General features: G+C 47.5%; 3 protein-coding genes across 8 annotated transcripts in view; 1 reads left to right on the plus strand and 2 right to left on the minus strand.

Moving 5' to 3' along the window:
• The window catches only part of LOC144483845 (uncharacterized), a 67,011-nt gene that overhangs the window by 17,645 nt on the left and 38,134 nt on the right, over positions 1-11,232 (plus strand).
• LOC144483844 (uncharacterized) overlaps positions 1-11,232 on the minus strand; it is a 168,081-nt gene that overhangs the window by 4,386 nt on the left and 152,463 nt on the right. Inside the window, exon 1 of one of the 3 annotated variants that reach the window (XM_078202420.1) lies at positions 692-822. The exons of 1 other annotated variant lie outside the window; for it this stretch is intronic. The gene's annotated coding sequence lies outside the window, so the exon portion shown is untranslated. Of the gene's footprint in view, positions 1-691; positions 823-11,232 lie in introns of those variants that run through there. One more of the 3 variants, XM_078202419.1, reaches the window with a different exon arrangement.
• LOC144483819 (uncharacterized) lies at positions 4,119-11,204 on the minus strand. Of its 4 annotated transcripts, none has more exons than XM_078202359.1 (3): positions 11,017-11,204; positions 10,391-10,531; positions 5,343-6,991 (listed from the first exon to the last, which is right to left on the minus strand). In XM_078202359.1, exon 3 carries the CDS (start codon positions 6,806-6,808, stop codon positions 5,603-5,605), a length of 1,206 nt encoding a protein of 401 aa, XP_078058485.1. In that variant the 5' UTR covers positions 6,809-6,991; positions 10,391-10,531; positions 11,017-11,204; the 3' UTR covers positions 5,343-5,602. The 4 variants fall into 4 exon arrangements, with proteins under 4 accessions (XP_078058483.1, XP_078058485.1, XP_078058484.1 ...); XM_078202358.1 differs by having other exon boundaries at positions 9,614-10,531; positions 11,017-11,083; XM_078202357.1 differs by lacking the exon at positions 10,391-10,531 and having other exon boundaries at positions 4,119-6,991.

The raw sequence follows: 11,232 nt of genomic DNA on the forward strand, positions 1-11,232 counted from the left end.
AGAGGTGACTTAATAGAAGCGTACAAGATGATCAGAGGATTAGATAGGGTGGACAGTGAGAGCCTTTTTCCTCGGATGGTGATATCTAGCACGAGGGGTCATAGCTTTAAATTGAGGGGTGATAGATATAGGACAGATGTCAGAGGTAGGTTCTTCACTCAGAGAGTAGTAAGGGCGTGGAATGCCCTGCCTACAGCAGTAGTGGACTCACCAACATTAAGGGCATTTAAATGGTCATTGGATAAACATATGGATGATATTGGAATAGTGTAGGTTAGATGGGCTTTGGATTGGTTTCACAGGTCAGCGCAACATTGAGGGCTGAAGGGCCTGTACTGCGCTGTAATGTTCTATGTTCTATGCTATCAGATCTGCAGAGATTTTCCAGCATTTTCTGTTTTTATTTCCCTTTCTTTTTCCTTCTCTGTCACCGCTCTGTCTCATCAATAAGACATTGGGACTCAAAGGGTTGATGCAGTTTGATGGACAAGTTGTCTCTATTCTGAACACTGGGGAACAAGCTCCTCCCACTCATTGACAACATTGCCCTCTACAAACTTGCACATGCGCACTGCTGCATATTGCCCCCAATAAAGATGGCAAACGTTAACCCCGGACGAACATGAGGAGCTGCAGCCCCGCTCGGTACAAACTGGGTCCGGGAAGCTCTCTTCCGCGGTTTGCGGCTTACACAACATGCTTACGCAGCGTTTCCACCCACCCGGGCGATCCATTGCTCTCTCCGTACCGCCAATCACCTCGAACAGATTTCCGAGCCCAAAACAAACGCCGTTTTCCATCGCCATTACTCACACTGCGCATGCTCGACTTAAAGTTGGCCCCGCCCCTCGTTCGCTCCTATTGGTTGGAGGACCGACCTCTCCAGATCGGTCCTCCAGCACTGCCCCCTCTTCCCATTGGCCCGCGCTGCCGTCAATCAGCCGGGCATTGTGACGGTGACTTGCTGTTTGTCCAATAATCACAGTGACAGAGTCTCAGTGTAACAATGACACACACAGACTCCAATACAGTCAGAGTGGGGATGGAGCACAGAGACAACACAGCAAAGCACTGACTTACTCTGAGTGTAACAATGACACACACAGGCTCCAATACAATCAGAGTGGGGATGGAGCACAGAGACAACACGGCAAAGCACTGACTTACTCTGAGTGTAACAATGACACACACAGGCTCCAATACAATCAGAGTGGGGATGGAGCACAGAGACAACACGGCAAAGCACTGACTTACTCTGAGTGTAACAATGACACACACAGGCTCCAATACAATCAGAGTGGGGATGGAGCACAGAGACAACACAGCAAAGCACTGACTTCAAATCAGAAAATGCTGCAAAACCTCAGCAGGTCTGACAGCAACTGTGGAGAGGGATTCCAGACAACTCTTCAAGTCTGGATGACCCTTCGTCATGGATTGGCTTGATTTACTTTGGATTGACTGACTCTGAGTGTGACAAACACAGTGTTTGTTCCAATAATAAGAGTCAAGCTGCAGTGTGTTAGTGAATACAGTATTGGATCTAATGTAATGATAGTACAGACGGTTTAGAATCCCTACAGTGCAGGAGGCCATTGAGTTTATACCAACAGTGATCCCACCCAGTCCACCCATGTAGATATCCTGCTAATCCCCGACACTAAGGGCCAATTTAGCATGGCCAATCAATCTAATCTGCACATTTTTGGAGTGTGGGAGGAAACAAGAGTACCTGGAGGTAACCCACACAGATACAGGGAGAATGTAGGTCGGTCCATGGGAGATGGACCCCCTTCCGGAGGAGCTCAGGCCTTTCACCTGTAGCAGGACCAACCGCCTCTGCTTGGGGGCCCATCTCTGCCCCGCCAAAGAATCCTGGCCGATGAACTGGCGGGAGCTGGAGGCCAAGGTCTCCGCCCACCTGAATCGCTGGACAGGACTGCTCCGAGTGCTGTCCTCCGGGGCGCGAGTTCTCGTCATAAACCAGTTGCTCGCCTCCATGCTGTGATACCGGCTGGTCCCTTTGACCCCTCCCCCTGGCTTTGTCACCAATCTCCAGAAAACCCTCCTGCGGTTCTTCTGGGACAACCGACTGCACTGGATCTCTGCCGCAGTTCTGCATCTCCCGCTTGCGGAGGGCAGTCACACAGGTGGCGACCTTCCGCCTTCAGACCCTGCAGAGGTACCTTTACGTTGAGTCTTCTTCACGATGGTGTGCCATGGCGACGTATTTCTTCCATCAGTTGCACGGCCTGAATTATGACGTGCAGCTCCTGCATATAAATCTGGGACGTTTCGACCGCCCTGCAGGAGTTGCCTGTCTTTTACTAGGACCTCCTCACTGTCTGGAACACGCTTGCCTCGTGACGCAGCTCTCCCCCATCAGGAGTAGCGGCTGTCGTGCGAGAGCCGCTGCTCAGGAATCCGCTCCTCCAGCTGTATAACTTCAGGTGGCTGGCGGAGAGGAGGGCTGTGGACGCCGGAGGGACCAGGATCGGGGATGTGCTGGATGGCAGAGGAGCAGGCTGGATGAACCCCCACATGCTGGCTGAGTGTGCGGGGGTGCCCGTTTGGCACACGGCCAAAGCCATCCAAGATCTTAGGACGGTTGTGCTCGGCCCCGAATGTGCACATGGTCTCGAGGCGGCGCAGGCGTGCGGTGGGATCCCGCCTGAGCATTCCCCTGTTCAGACAGAATTCCACATTGGCCCAAAGCCTATGCCCCCCCTCCCGGAACAGGATGTGCTGCATCACGGAAATGTCCTCCGTGCCTTTTTCCACTGCGCGGAGGCGTTTCCTGTGCGGGCTGCTGCTGCACACCTTCCACTACCGCCTCCTCGCCTGTCGCCCGGATACACCTTGGCGGGCCTTGCCGCCGGGCGGCCAAGATCCCCAGTGGAGGTACCTCTACGGAGGGATCTCCCTCAATTATCTTGGGGACCTGGGATGGAGGGTGATGCATGCAGCAGTTCCACACAACCGTACGTTTCACGGGCTCTCAAGTTTGCCCTTTCTGTGGCCTTGTGGAGTCCGTGGACCACGTCTACGTTTTGTGTCTTAGGCTGCACTCCCTTTTTGTTTTCCTGAAGAATCTTTTATTTATGTTTTGTTTGCACTTCAGTCCCATGTTCCTGATCTACGGACACCCGGTGCGGAGAGGGGAGGGTCGGGATGGCGACCTCTTCGTGAACCTGCTCCTGGGCCTGGTGAAAGGCGCCATTAACAGGTCCAGGCAGCAGGCGATCGAGGGGGCCGTCCATCCTGACTGTCTGCCCCTCTACCGCGGGTACGTTCGTGGCCGGATGTCCCTGGAGAGGGAGCATGCGGTGTCCACGGGCGCAGTTGACGCCTTCCGTGGCCATTGGGCACCGCAGGAGCTGGGGTGCATTATAGACCCCGATAATCACATTTTGATTTGATGTTTTAAGTTTCCTTTGCACTTTGTTTCTGTTCGGGCTGTTCCCCCTCCTTTTGGGGAGCTGCCCCTTTTACTTTGTCCCTGAGTTAATTTGAGTTTGTTTATTTGGTTTGCCCTAAAAGAGGCACAGGGAAAATGTGCAGACTCCACACAGTCAGCTGAGGCACGAATTGAACCTAGGTTCCTGGCACTGTGAGGCAGCAATGCTGACCACTGTGCTGCCAGGCTGCCTGTGTTTTGAGAAATCTCATTAAAATCTGGAACTCAGATGGGGATATGGGTTGGTGTTTGGTGGGAATCAGATTTACAGAATTTCAGAATGGATTCCTGTAATAGCAGCAATCCAATTGCTATATGTTGGTAAGACTGAGGGAAGTATTTAAAGTGGAGACCATCGGTGTGTTTAAAGGTCGTGATGGAATTTATGAACTGAGAAAATATGTGAGAGCAAAGAAATCAATCTCGAAAATTGTAGTCACTTCACGGTGTTCCAGGAGAAGTGGCGTCTGGTTGTGGAGATGTCAGGTTTTACACAGCACATGGTCATTCTGAATGGAGAATCTCTGAGTTGTACAATTCACATCATTCAGGGGCCAGATTGTCTGCTCAGAAAGAGGAAGGTTTCTGTGACACCAATGAAAAGCAACACACGGACTCACAGACACCCTCACACACACAGAGTCTCACACCCTGCAAATTATCTCCTGTCACTTTATTGTTTTTAGTCTTTTTGAAATAAATCCTGAATGAACTATAAAATCATACATAAGTACTTGTTGAGATTCCCCTGAAAGGCATCTACACTGTTCATTTCACTCCCTGTAGTTGTGATTTCCATATTCTCGCCACTCTTTGTGAAGAGAAATTTATCCTGGATTTCCGATTGGATTTCTCAGTGACTGTTTTATGTTGATTGTCTCCAGTTTCCCAGTAACTTCACTGCAGTGTTAATCTAAGCCTACTTGTGACTAATAAATAAACTTTACTTTTTGCTCTTCCCCACAAGAGGAAACACTATTTCTGTATCTAAGCATTTTATAAATTTGAGGACCTCTGCTCAGGTTACCCCTCAGCCTTCATTTCTCAAGAAAGAAGAACTAGCCTGTCAATCCTTTCCTGATAAAAAAACCACACACGTTTTGAAAATCATTTATGGGATGTGGGCATTGCTGGCTTGGCCAGCATTTATGGCTAATCCCTGATTGCCCTTGAGAAGGTGGTGGTGAGCTGCCTTCTACATTAAAATCTCATCATTAAAATCTTCTCTGCACCCTTTCCAGTGCCTGGATAGGGATATTTTTTAATAATACGGTGACCAGAATGGTATGCAGTGGTCAGTAAGATTCTTGATCAGAGAGTCACAGATTTTCCCAAAGTGGTTTGAGCTTATCCATGGTTTTAAATTAGATTCTTAGGAAGCAACAATTTAAAAATGATGCATAATAAACAGGGGGAAAAAAACAAGACCCATGGCAGGTGAGTAACCGAGGCCCCAGCACTGATCCTGCGTTACCCAAATAGTCACTGCCTGCCAGTTGGAAAAAGACCCGTTTAATCCTACTCTTTGTTTCCTGTCTGCCAATCAGTTTTCTACCCATCTCAGTACAACAGCCCCAATCCCATGTGCTTTACTTTTTGTGAAGAAGTTGCTGTGTTGGTGGACGAGGGGAATCAGGTTCACGTTATCGATCTCAGGGCATAATCATCAACAACTTGTATTTACACAGAGTGTTGTGGGGCTGGAGGAGGTTACTGAGATACTGAGGAACTTTTTAAAGTTCATTTTTACGGAATGTAGGCGTCACTTGCTGGGCCAGCATTTCTTTCCCATCCCTAACTGCCCTCCATTTCAGAGGGCATTTGAGAGTCAACCACATTGCTGGTCTGGAGTCACATGTAGGCCTGACCAAGTAAGGACGGCAGGTTTCCTTTTCTAAAGGGCGTTACTGAATCAAATGGGTTTTTACGACAATTGATTAAAGGTTGAGGTTTGTCATTAGACTTTTAATTGAAGATTTTAATTGAATACAAATTTCACCATTGCCTGTGGTGGGATTCGAACCTGGGTCCCCAGAGCCTTACCCTGAGTCCAGTGATAATTCCACTGTGCCGCTGCCTCCCCTATTCATCCAATTGTTATTGTTTATCTCAGGGCGCAGAAACAACAGGATCCAACTTTGCCGGTCACACATGAAGTCGTCTATGTTTCAGCAGGCTGTAATACTGATTAAATCCCTTCCCACACATGGAGCAGTTGAAAGGTTTTGCCCCAGTGTGAACTCGCTGGTGTCTCTGCAGGCGGGATGGATCAGTGAATCCCTTCCCACACAGGGAGCAGGTGAATGGTTCTGTCGCAGTGTGAGCTCGCTGGTGTTTCAGCATATAGGATGAATCAGTGAATCCCTTCCCACACACAGAGCAGGTGAACGGCTTCTCCCCGGTGTGAATGCGTTGGTGTCTCAGCAGGCCAGACGACTGAGCGAATCCCTTTCCACACACAGAGCACAGGAACGGCCTCTCCCCGGTGTGAATGCGTTTGTGTTTCAGCAGATCATCACTTCTTTTAAAGGTCTTATTGCATTCTGAGCATTGAAAAGGTCTCTTATCAGAGTGAATGTGTTGGTGTTGATTGCAGTAGGAAAACTGAGCAAATCTTTTGCCGCAAATGGAGCAGGAGAACGGCTTCTCCCCTGTGTGAATGCGGCGGTGTCTCCGGAGGCTGGATGACTCCGTGAAAGTCTTCCCACACACGGAGCAGATGAATCCCCTCTCCTCGGTGTGAATAGGCCGGTGACTCAGCAGATGCTGCAAACAAGTAAATGTTTTCCCACACACAGGGCAAACGTATGGCCTCTCCCCAGTGTGAGTGCCCTGGTGTCTCAGCAGACTAATCCTTCTTTTGAAGGTCTTCTCACATTTAAAGCATTTAAAATGTTTCTTCTGAAAATGAATCTGTTGGTGAACGGTGCAGTGGGAGGACTGAGTGAATCTCTTCCCACACTGGGAGCAGCTGAATGGCCTGTCCTTGGTGTGAACTTGTTGGTGCTCAGTGAGATGCACTGAGTCGCTGAACGACTCTCCACAGTGAGAGCAGCTGAACGGTCTCTCGTGTGTGTGAAGGAGCTGGTGCTCTGCAAGGCGGGAGGACTGGCTGAACCTCTTCCCGCAGTGGGAGCAGCTGAACGGTCTCTCGTCAGTGTGAAGGAGCTGGTGTTGGGCCTGTTCCTCAGAGGTTTCAATGCTTTGCCCAGAGTCAGAGCTTTGAAGAGGCTTCTGAATAATGTGATCGAGTTGGTGAGCCAGCAGGTTGGACGAACACATGAATTTCTTCCCACACACGGAGCAGGTGAATGAACTCTCACTATTGCGAGATCGCTGTCGTGTCAGCATGTTTTCCAGCTGTATCAATCCCTCCCCACAGGAGGAGCAAGGAAACAGATTCTCACCAGTTTCCAACTGAGATGGTCAATTAAATCCCTTCAGATGCACAAATCTTCACATCCCAATGAATTGATTGACTCTGTCTGACGTGAGATTTGTTTGTCCAGACTGCAAATCCTCCTCTTCTATTTCCTGCAAAATAAGTTTACAAAGAATTACGTGGCTGGCACGGTGGCACAGTGGTTAGTACTCCAGCCTCACAGCGCCAGGGACCTGGGTTCGATTCCGGCCATGGTTACCTGTCTGTGTGGAGTTTACACAGTAAGGAGTCTAACAACACCAGGTTAAAGTCCAACAGGTTTATTTGGTAGCAAAAGCCACTAGCTTTCGGAGCGCTGCTGTGTGGAGTTTGCACATTCTCTACTTGTCTGCGTGGGTTTCCTCCGGGTGCTCCAGTTTTCTCCCACAGTCCAAAGATATTCAGGTTAGGTGGATTTCATGCTAAATTATCCATTTTTCCCCCAGGATGTGTAGGTTAGGGAGATTAGTGGGGTAAATAAGTTGGGTTATGTTGTTGGGGCCTTGGTGGGATGCTCTGTCAGAGAGTTGACTTGATGGGCCAAATAGCCTCCTTCCGAACTGTGGAATTCTAAGAATATATCTGTCCTGGACTGACAGTGATGACTTTTGTAAACTCCCTTTACAGGATATTGGAAAGGAGGATTTACAGCAAGAAAACACAAACCAAACATCACGTTGAGATCTGACAGTCACTCGGATCATTAGGAGCTGATTGTTATTATCTTTGAACAGGGAAGGAGAATTGTTTGTTCTGTCTGTGACAATACACAAACAGGCCATTCGGTTTATCGAGTCTGTACTGGAGTTTATCCTCCACATGAGTCTCCTCTCATTCTGATCACCACATCTCAGCTTTTCACTTGATTTTTCCAATCCCTTTTCTCTCATAGGCTCATATATTTTCCTTTTGAAAGCATCTAAAGTATTTGAGTCAACCACTTCCAGTCGCAGTGAGTTCCAAATTCTAACAACTGTCTGAAGAAAGAAACATTTCCTATTTTCCTGTTTGATTTATTTGTTGTCTGTTCATGGTTCCCAGTAATGGAAGAACCAACAAGTGGAAACATTCCATTCACATCTACCTACTTATCCCATTCAGAAAGCCCGTATCAGAAGAGACAACATTTTCTCTTGGTTTGAGCTTGTTGTGTGTAAATCCTCCCTTTCTAACCCTCTGTAACAAAAAAATATCCAAAATTCATCACGATAGAAAATCCAGGTACAAGTAATTCAGAAAGCTATCATTTGTTATGAGGGGAGTGGAGTAAAAGCAGGGAAGTTATGTTTCAGTTGCACATGGTGAGTCTGTAACTGGAGCAATGTCTACATTATCGATTTCCTTATTTAAGGAAAAATATAAGTGCATTAGAAGAAGTTCATAGAAGGTTTAGTCGACTAACACCTGGAATAGGTGGATTGTCTGATGAGGAGCAGTGAGACAGTCTCTGCTCGAGTTTAGCTTCTGCTCGAATTTAAAAGAGTAAGAGGCAACTTAATTTAAACCTTTCACATCCTGAAAGGTCTTGGATGTGGAGAGGAGTTATAGAGGTTTATAGCATGGAAACAGGCCCTTCAGCCCAACTTGTCCATGCCGCCCCTTTTTTTAACCCCGAAGCTAGTCCCAATTGCCCGCATTTGGCCCATATCCCTCTATACCCATGTAACTGTCTAAACGCTTTTCAAAAGACAAAATTGTACCTGCCTCTACTACTGCCTCTGGCAGTTTGTTCAAGACACTCACCACCCTCTGTATGAAAATATTGCCCCTCTCGACTCTTTTTATCTCTCCCCTTAAACCTATGACCTCTAGTTTTAGACTCCCCTACCTTTGGTAAAAGATATTGACTATCTAGCTGATCTATGTCCCTCATTATTTTATAGACCGCTATAAGATCACCCCTCAGCCTCCTGCGCTCCAGAAAAAAAAGTCCCAGTCTATCCAGTCTCGCCTTATAACCATCAAGTCCTGTTCGCATCCTAGTAAATCTTTTCTGCACTCTTTCTCATTTAATAACATCCTTTCTATAATAGGGTGACCAGAACTGCACACAGTATTCCAAGTGTGGCCTGACCAATGTCTTGTACAACTTCAACAAGACGTCCCAACTCCTGGATTCAATGTTCTGACCAATGAAACCAAGCATGCCGAATGCCTTCTTCACCACTCTGTCCACCTGTGACTCCACTTTCAAGGAGCTATGAATCTGTTACCCTAGATCTCTTTGTTCTATAACTCCCCCCAATGCCCTACTATTAACTGAGTAAGTCCTGCCCTGGTTTGATCTACCAAAATGCATCACTTCGCATTTATCTAAATTAAACTCCATCTGGCATTCGTCAGCCCAATTGATCAAGATTCCGTTGCAATCAGAGATAATCTTCTTCACTGTCCACTATACCACAATCCTGGTGTCTGCAAACTTACTAACCATGCCTCCTAAATTCTCATCCACATCATTAATATAAATGATAAATAACAGTGGACGCAGCACCAATCCCTGAGGCACACCGCTGGTCACAGGCCTCCAGTTTGAAAAACAATCTTCTACAACCATCCTCTGTCTTCTGTCATGAAGGGGCAGTGTTCTGAAAGCTTGTGGCTTGTGCTACCAAATAAACCTATTGGACTTTAACCTGGTGTTGTGAAACTTGTTCTGTTATCAAGCCAATTTTGTACCTATTTGGCTACCTCACCCTGGATCCCGGGAGATTTAACCTTATGCAACAACTTACCATGTGGTATCTTGTCAAAGGCCTTGCTAAAGGTCATGTAGAGAACATCAACTGCACTGCCCTCATCTACCTTCTTGGTTACTCCTTCAAAAAACTCAATCAAATTTGAGAGATATGATTTTCCACTCCAAAGCCATACTGTCTCTAAATGTCACTCACATGACTATCTCTAATCAGTCCTTGTGTCTCTAAATGCCTGTAGATCCTGTCTCTCAAAATACCTTCTAAAAACTTGTTAGAACTGTTGTTTACTCTTATGGGAGAATCTTGCGGTCACTATTTAAAAAACAGTGCTGCCCATAGAGACAGAGATTAGATGTTTTTCTCTCAGTGGGTCATGAATCTTTGGATCTCCGTTCCTCAAAAGTGGAAGTAGAGCCTGATTTCAATTAGATATATCTCTTGGGGCTAAAGGGATATTATGGGGTGGGGGGTGGGATTAGGGTATTGAATTTGAGGATCAGCCATGACTATAATGAATGGCAGGGAATGCTCAAAGAGCTGAATGGTCTACTTCCGCTTCTATGTAAACATGAGGAGCCTGGGGCTGAAGTGTAACGAAAAGGCTATAAGACATAGGAGCAGAATTGGGCCACTCGGCCCACTGAGTCTGCTCCACCATTCAATCATGGCTGATATTTTTCTCATCCCCATTCTCCTACCTTTTCCCCATAACCCCTGATCTGCTTATTAATCAACAACCTATCTATCTCTATCTTAAAGACACTCAATGACCCGGCCTCCACAGCCTTCTGCAACAGAGTTCCACAGATTGACCACTCTCTGGCTGAAGAAATTCCTCCTCATCTCTGTTTTAAAGGATCGTCCCTTTAGTCTGAGGTTGTGCCTCTGGTTCCAGGTTTTCCTACTCGTGGAAACATCCTCTCCACATCCACTCTGTCCAGGCCTCGCCGTACCCTGTAAGATTCAATAAATTCTTCCTCAGCCTTCTAAACTCCAACGAGTACAAAAGCCGTGTAACCGCTTCATGTAAGTACACAGGGATTCAACCTCTCACACTGAATGTGTACATGACCCATAAACTTCTCTCGGCTGCAAACGTCAGGTGCAGCCTGGGAGTGGGTGAAGCTGTTTGAAAATCTATTGCTCATTGTTGGTATGCATTAGGACCCGGTGGGTGCATTAGGACCCGGTGGGAGCAGAAACACAAAGACCCGCCCACTCACAGTTGCGTCACCAAGACACCAACGCGTGCGCTCTGCTCCCCGCTGAATCAAGATGGCGGCCGTTAACCTGAGCTTCGTCTCGGGACAAAGACCTGAAGCTGCAAACACGGGACCTACGGGCTCATATTCGAGGTTTGAGGCCTTCACCAGCTATTTAGAAACCTTCTACGTCCATCCGCCGCTTCCATTGCTCCCTCTATATTTCTGCATCCTTACCGGCTGCTGATGAGAAAGAGGAACTTCTCTCCAGTTGCTGTCACCCACACTGCGAACGCCGTTGCTTACTGCGCATGTGCATCTCTCCCATGCAAAGAATAGGGAACTCTTCCTATTGGTCCGGGCCCTCATTCAGTGCGATTGGTTGGAGGACCAGCCGCTCCCGCTCGGTCCTCCAGTCCCGCCCCTCATTCACTCCGATTGGTTGGGGGACCA

This window comes from Mustelus asterias, unplaced genomic scaffold (assembly GCF_964213995.1).
Source record: "Mustelus asterias unplaced genomic scaffold, sMusAst1.hap1.1 HAP1_SCAFFOLD_79, whole genome shotgun sequence".
NCBI classification, from domain to species: domain Eukaryota; kingdom Metazoa; phylum Chordata; class Chondrichthyes; order Carcharhiniformes; family Triakidae; genus Mustelus; species Mustelus asterias.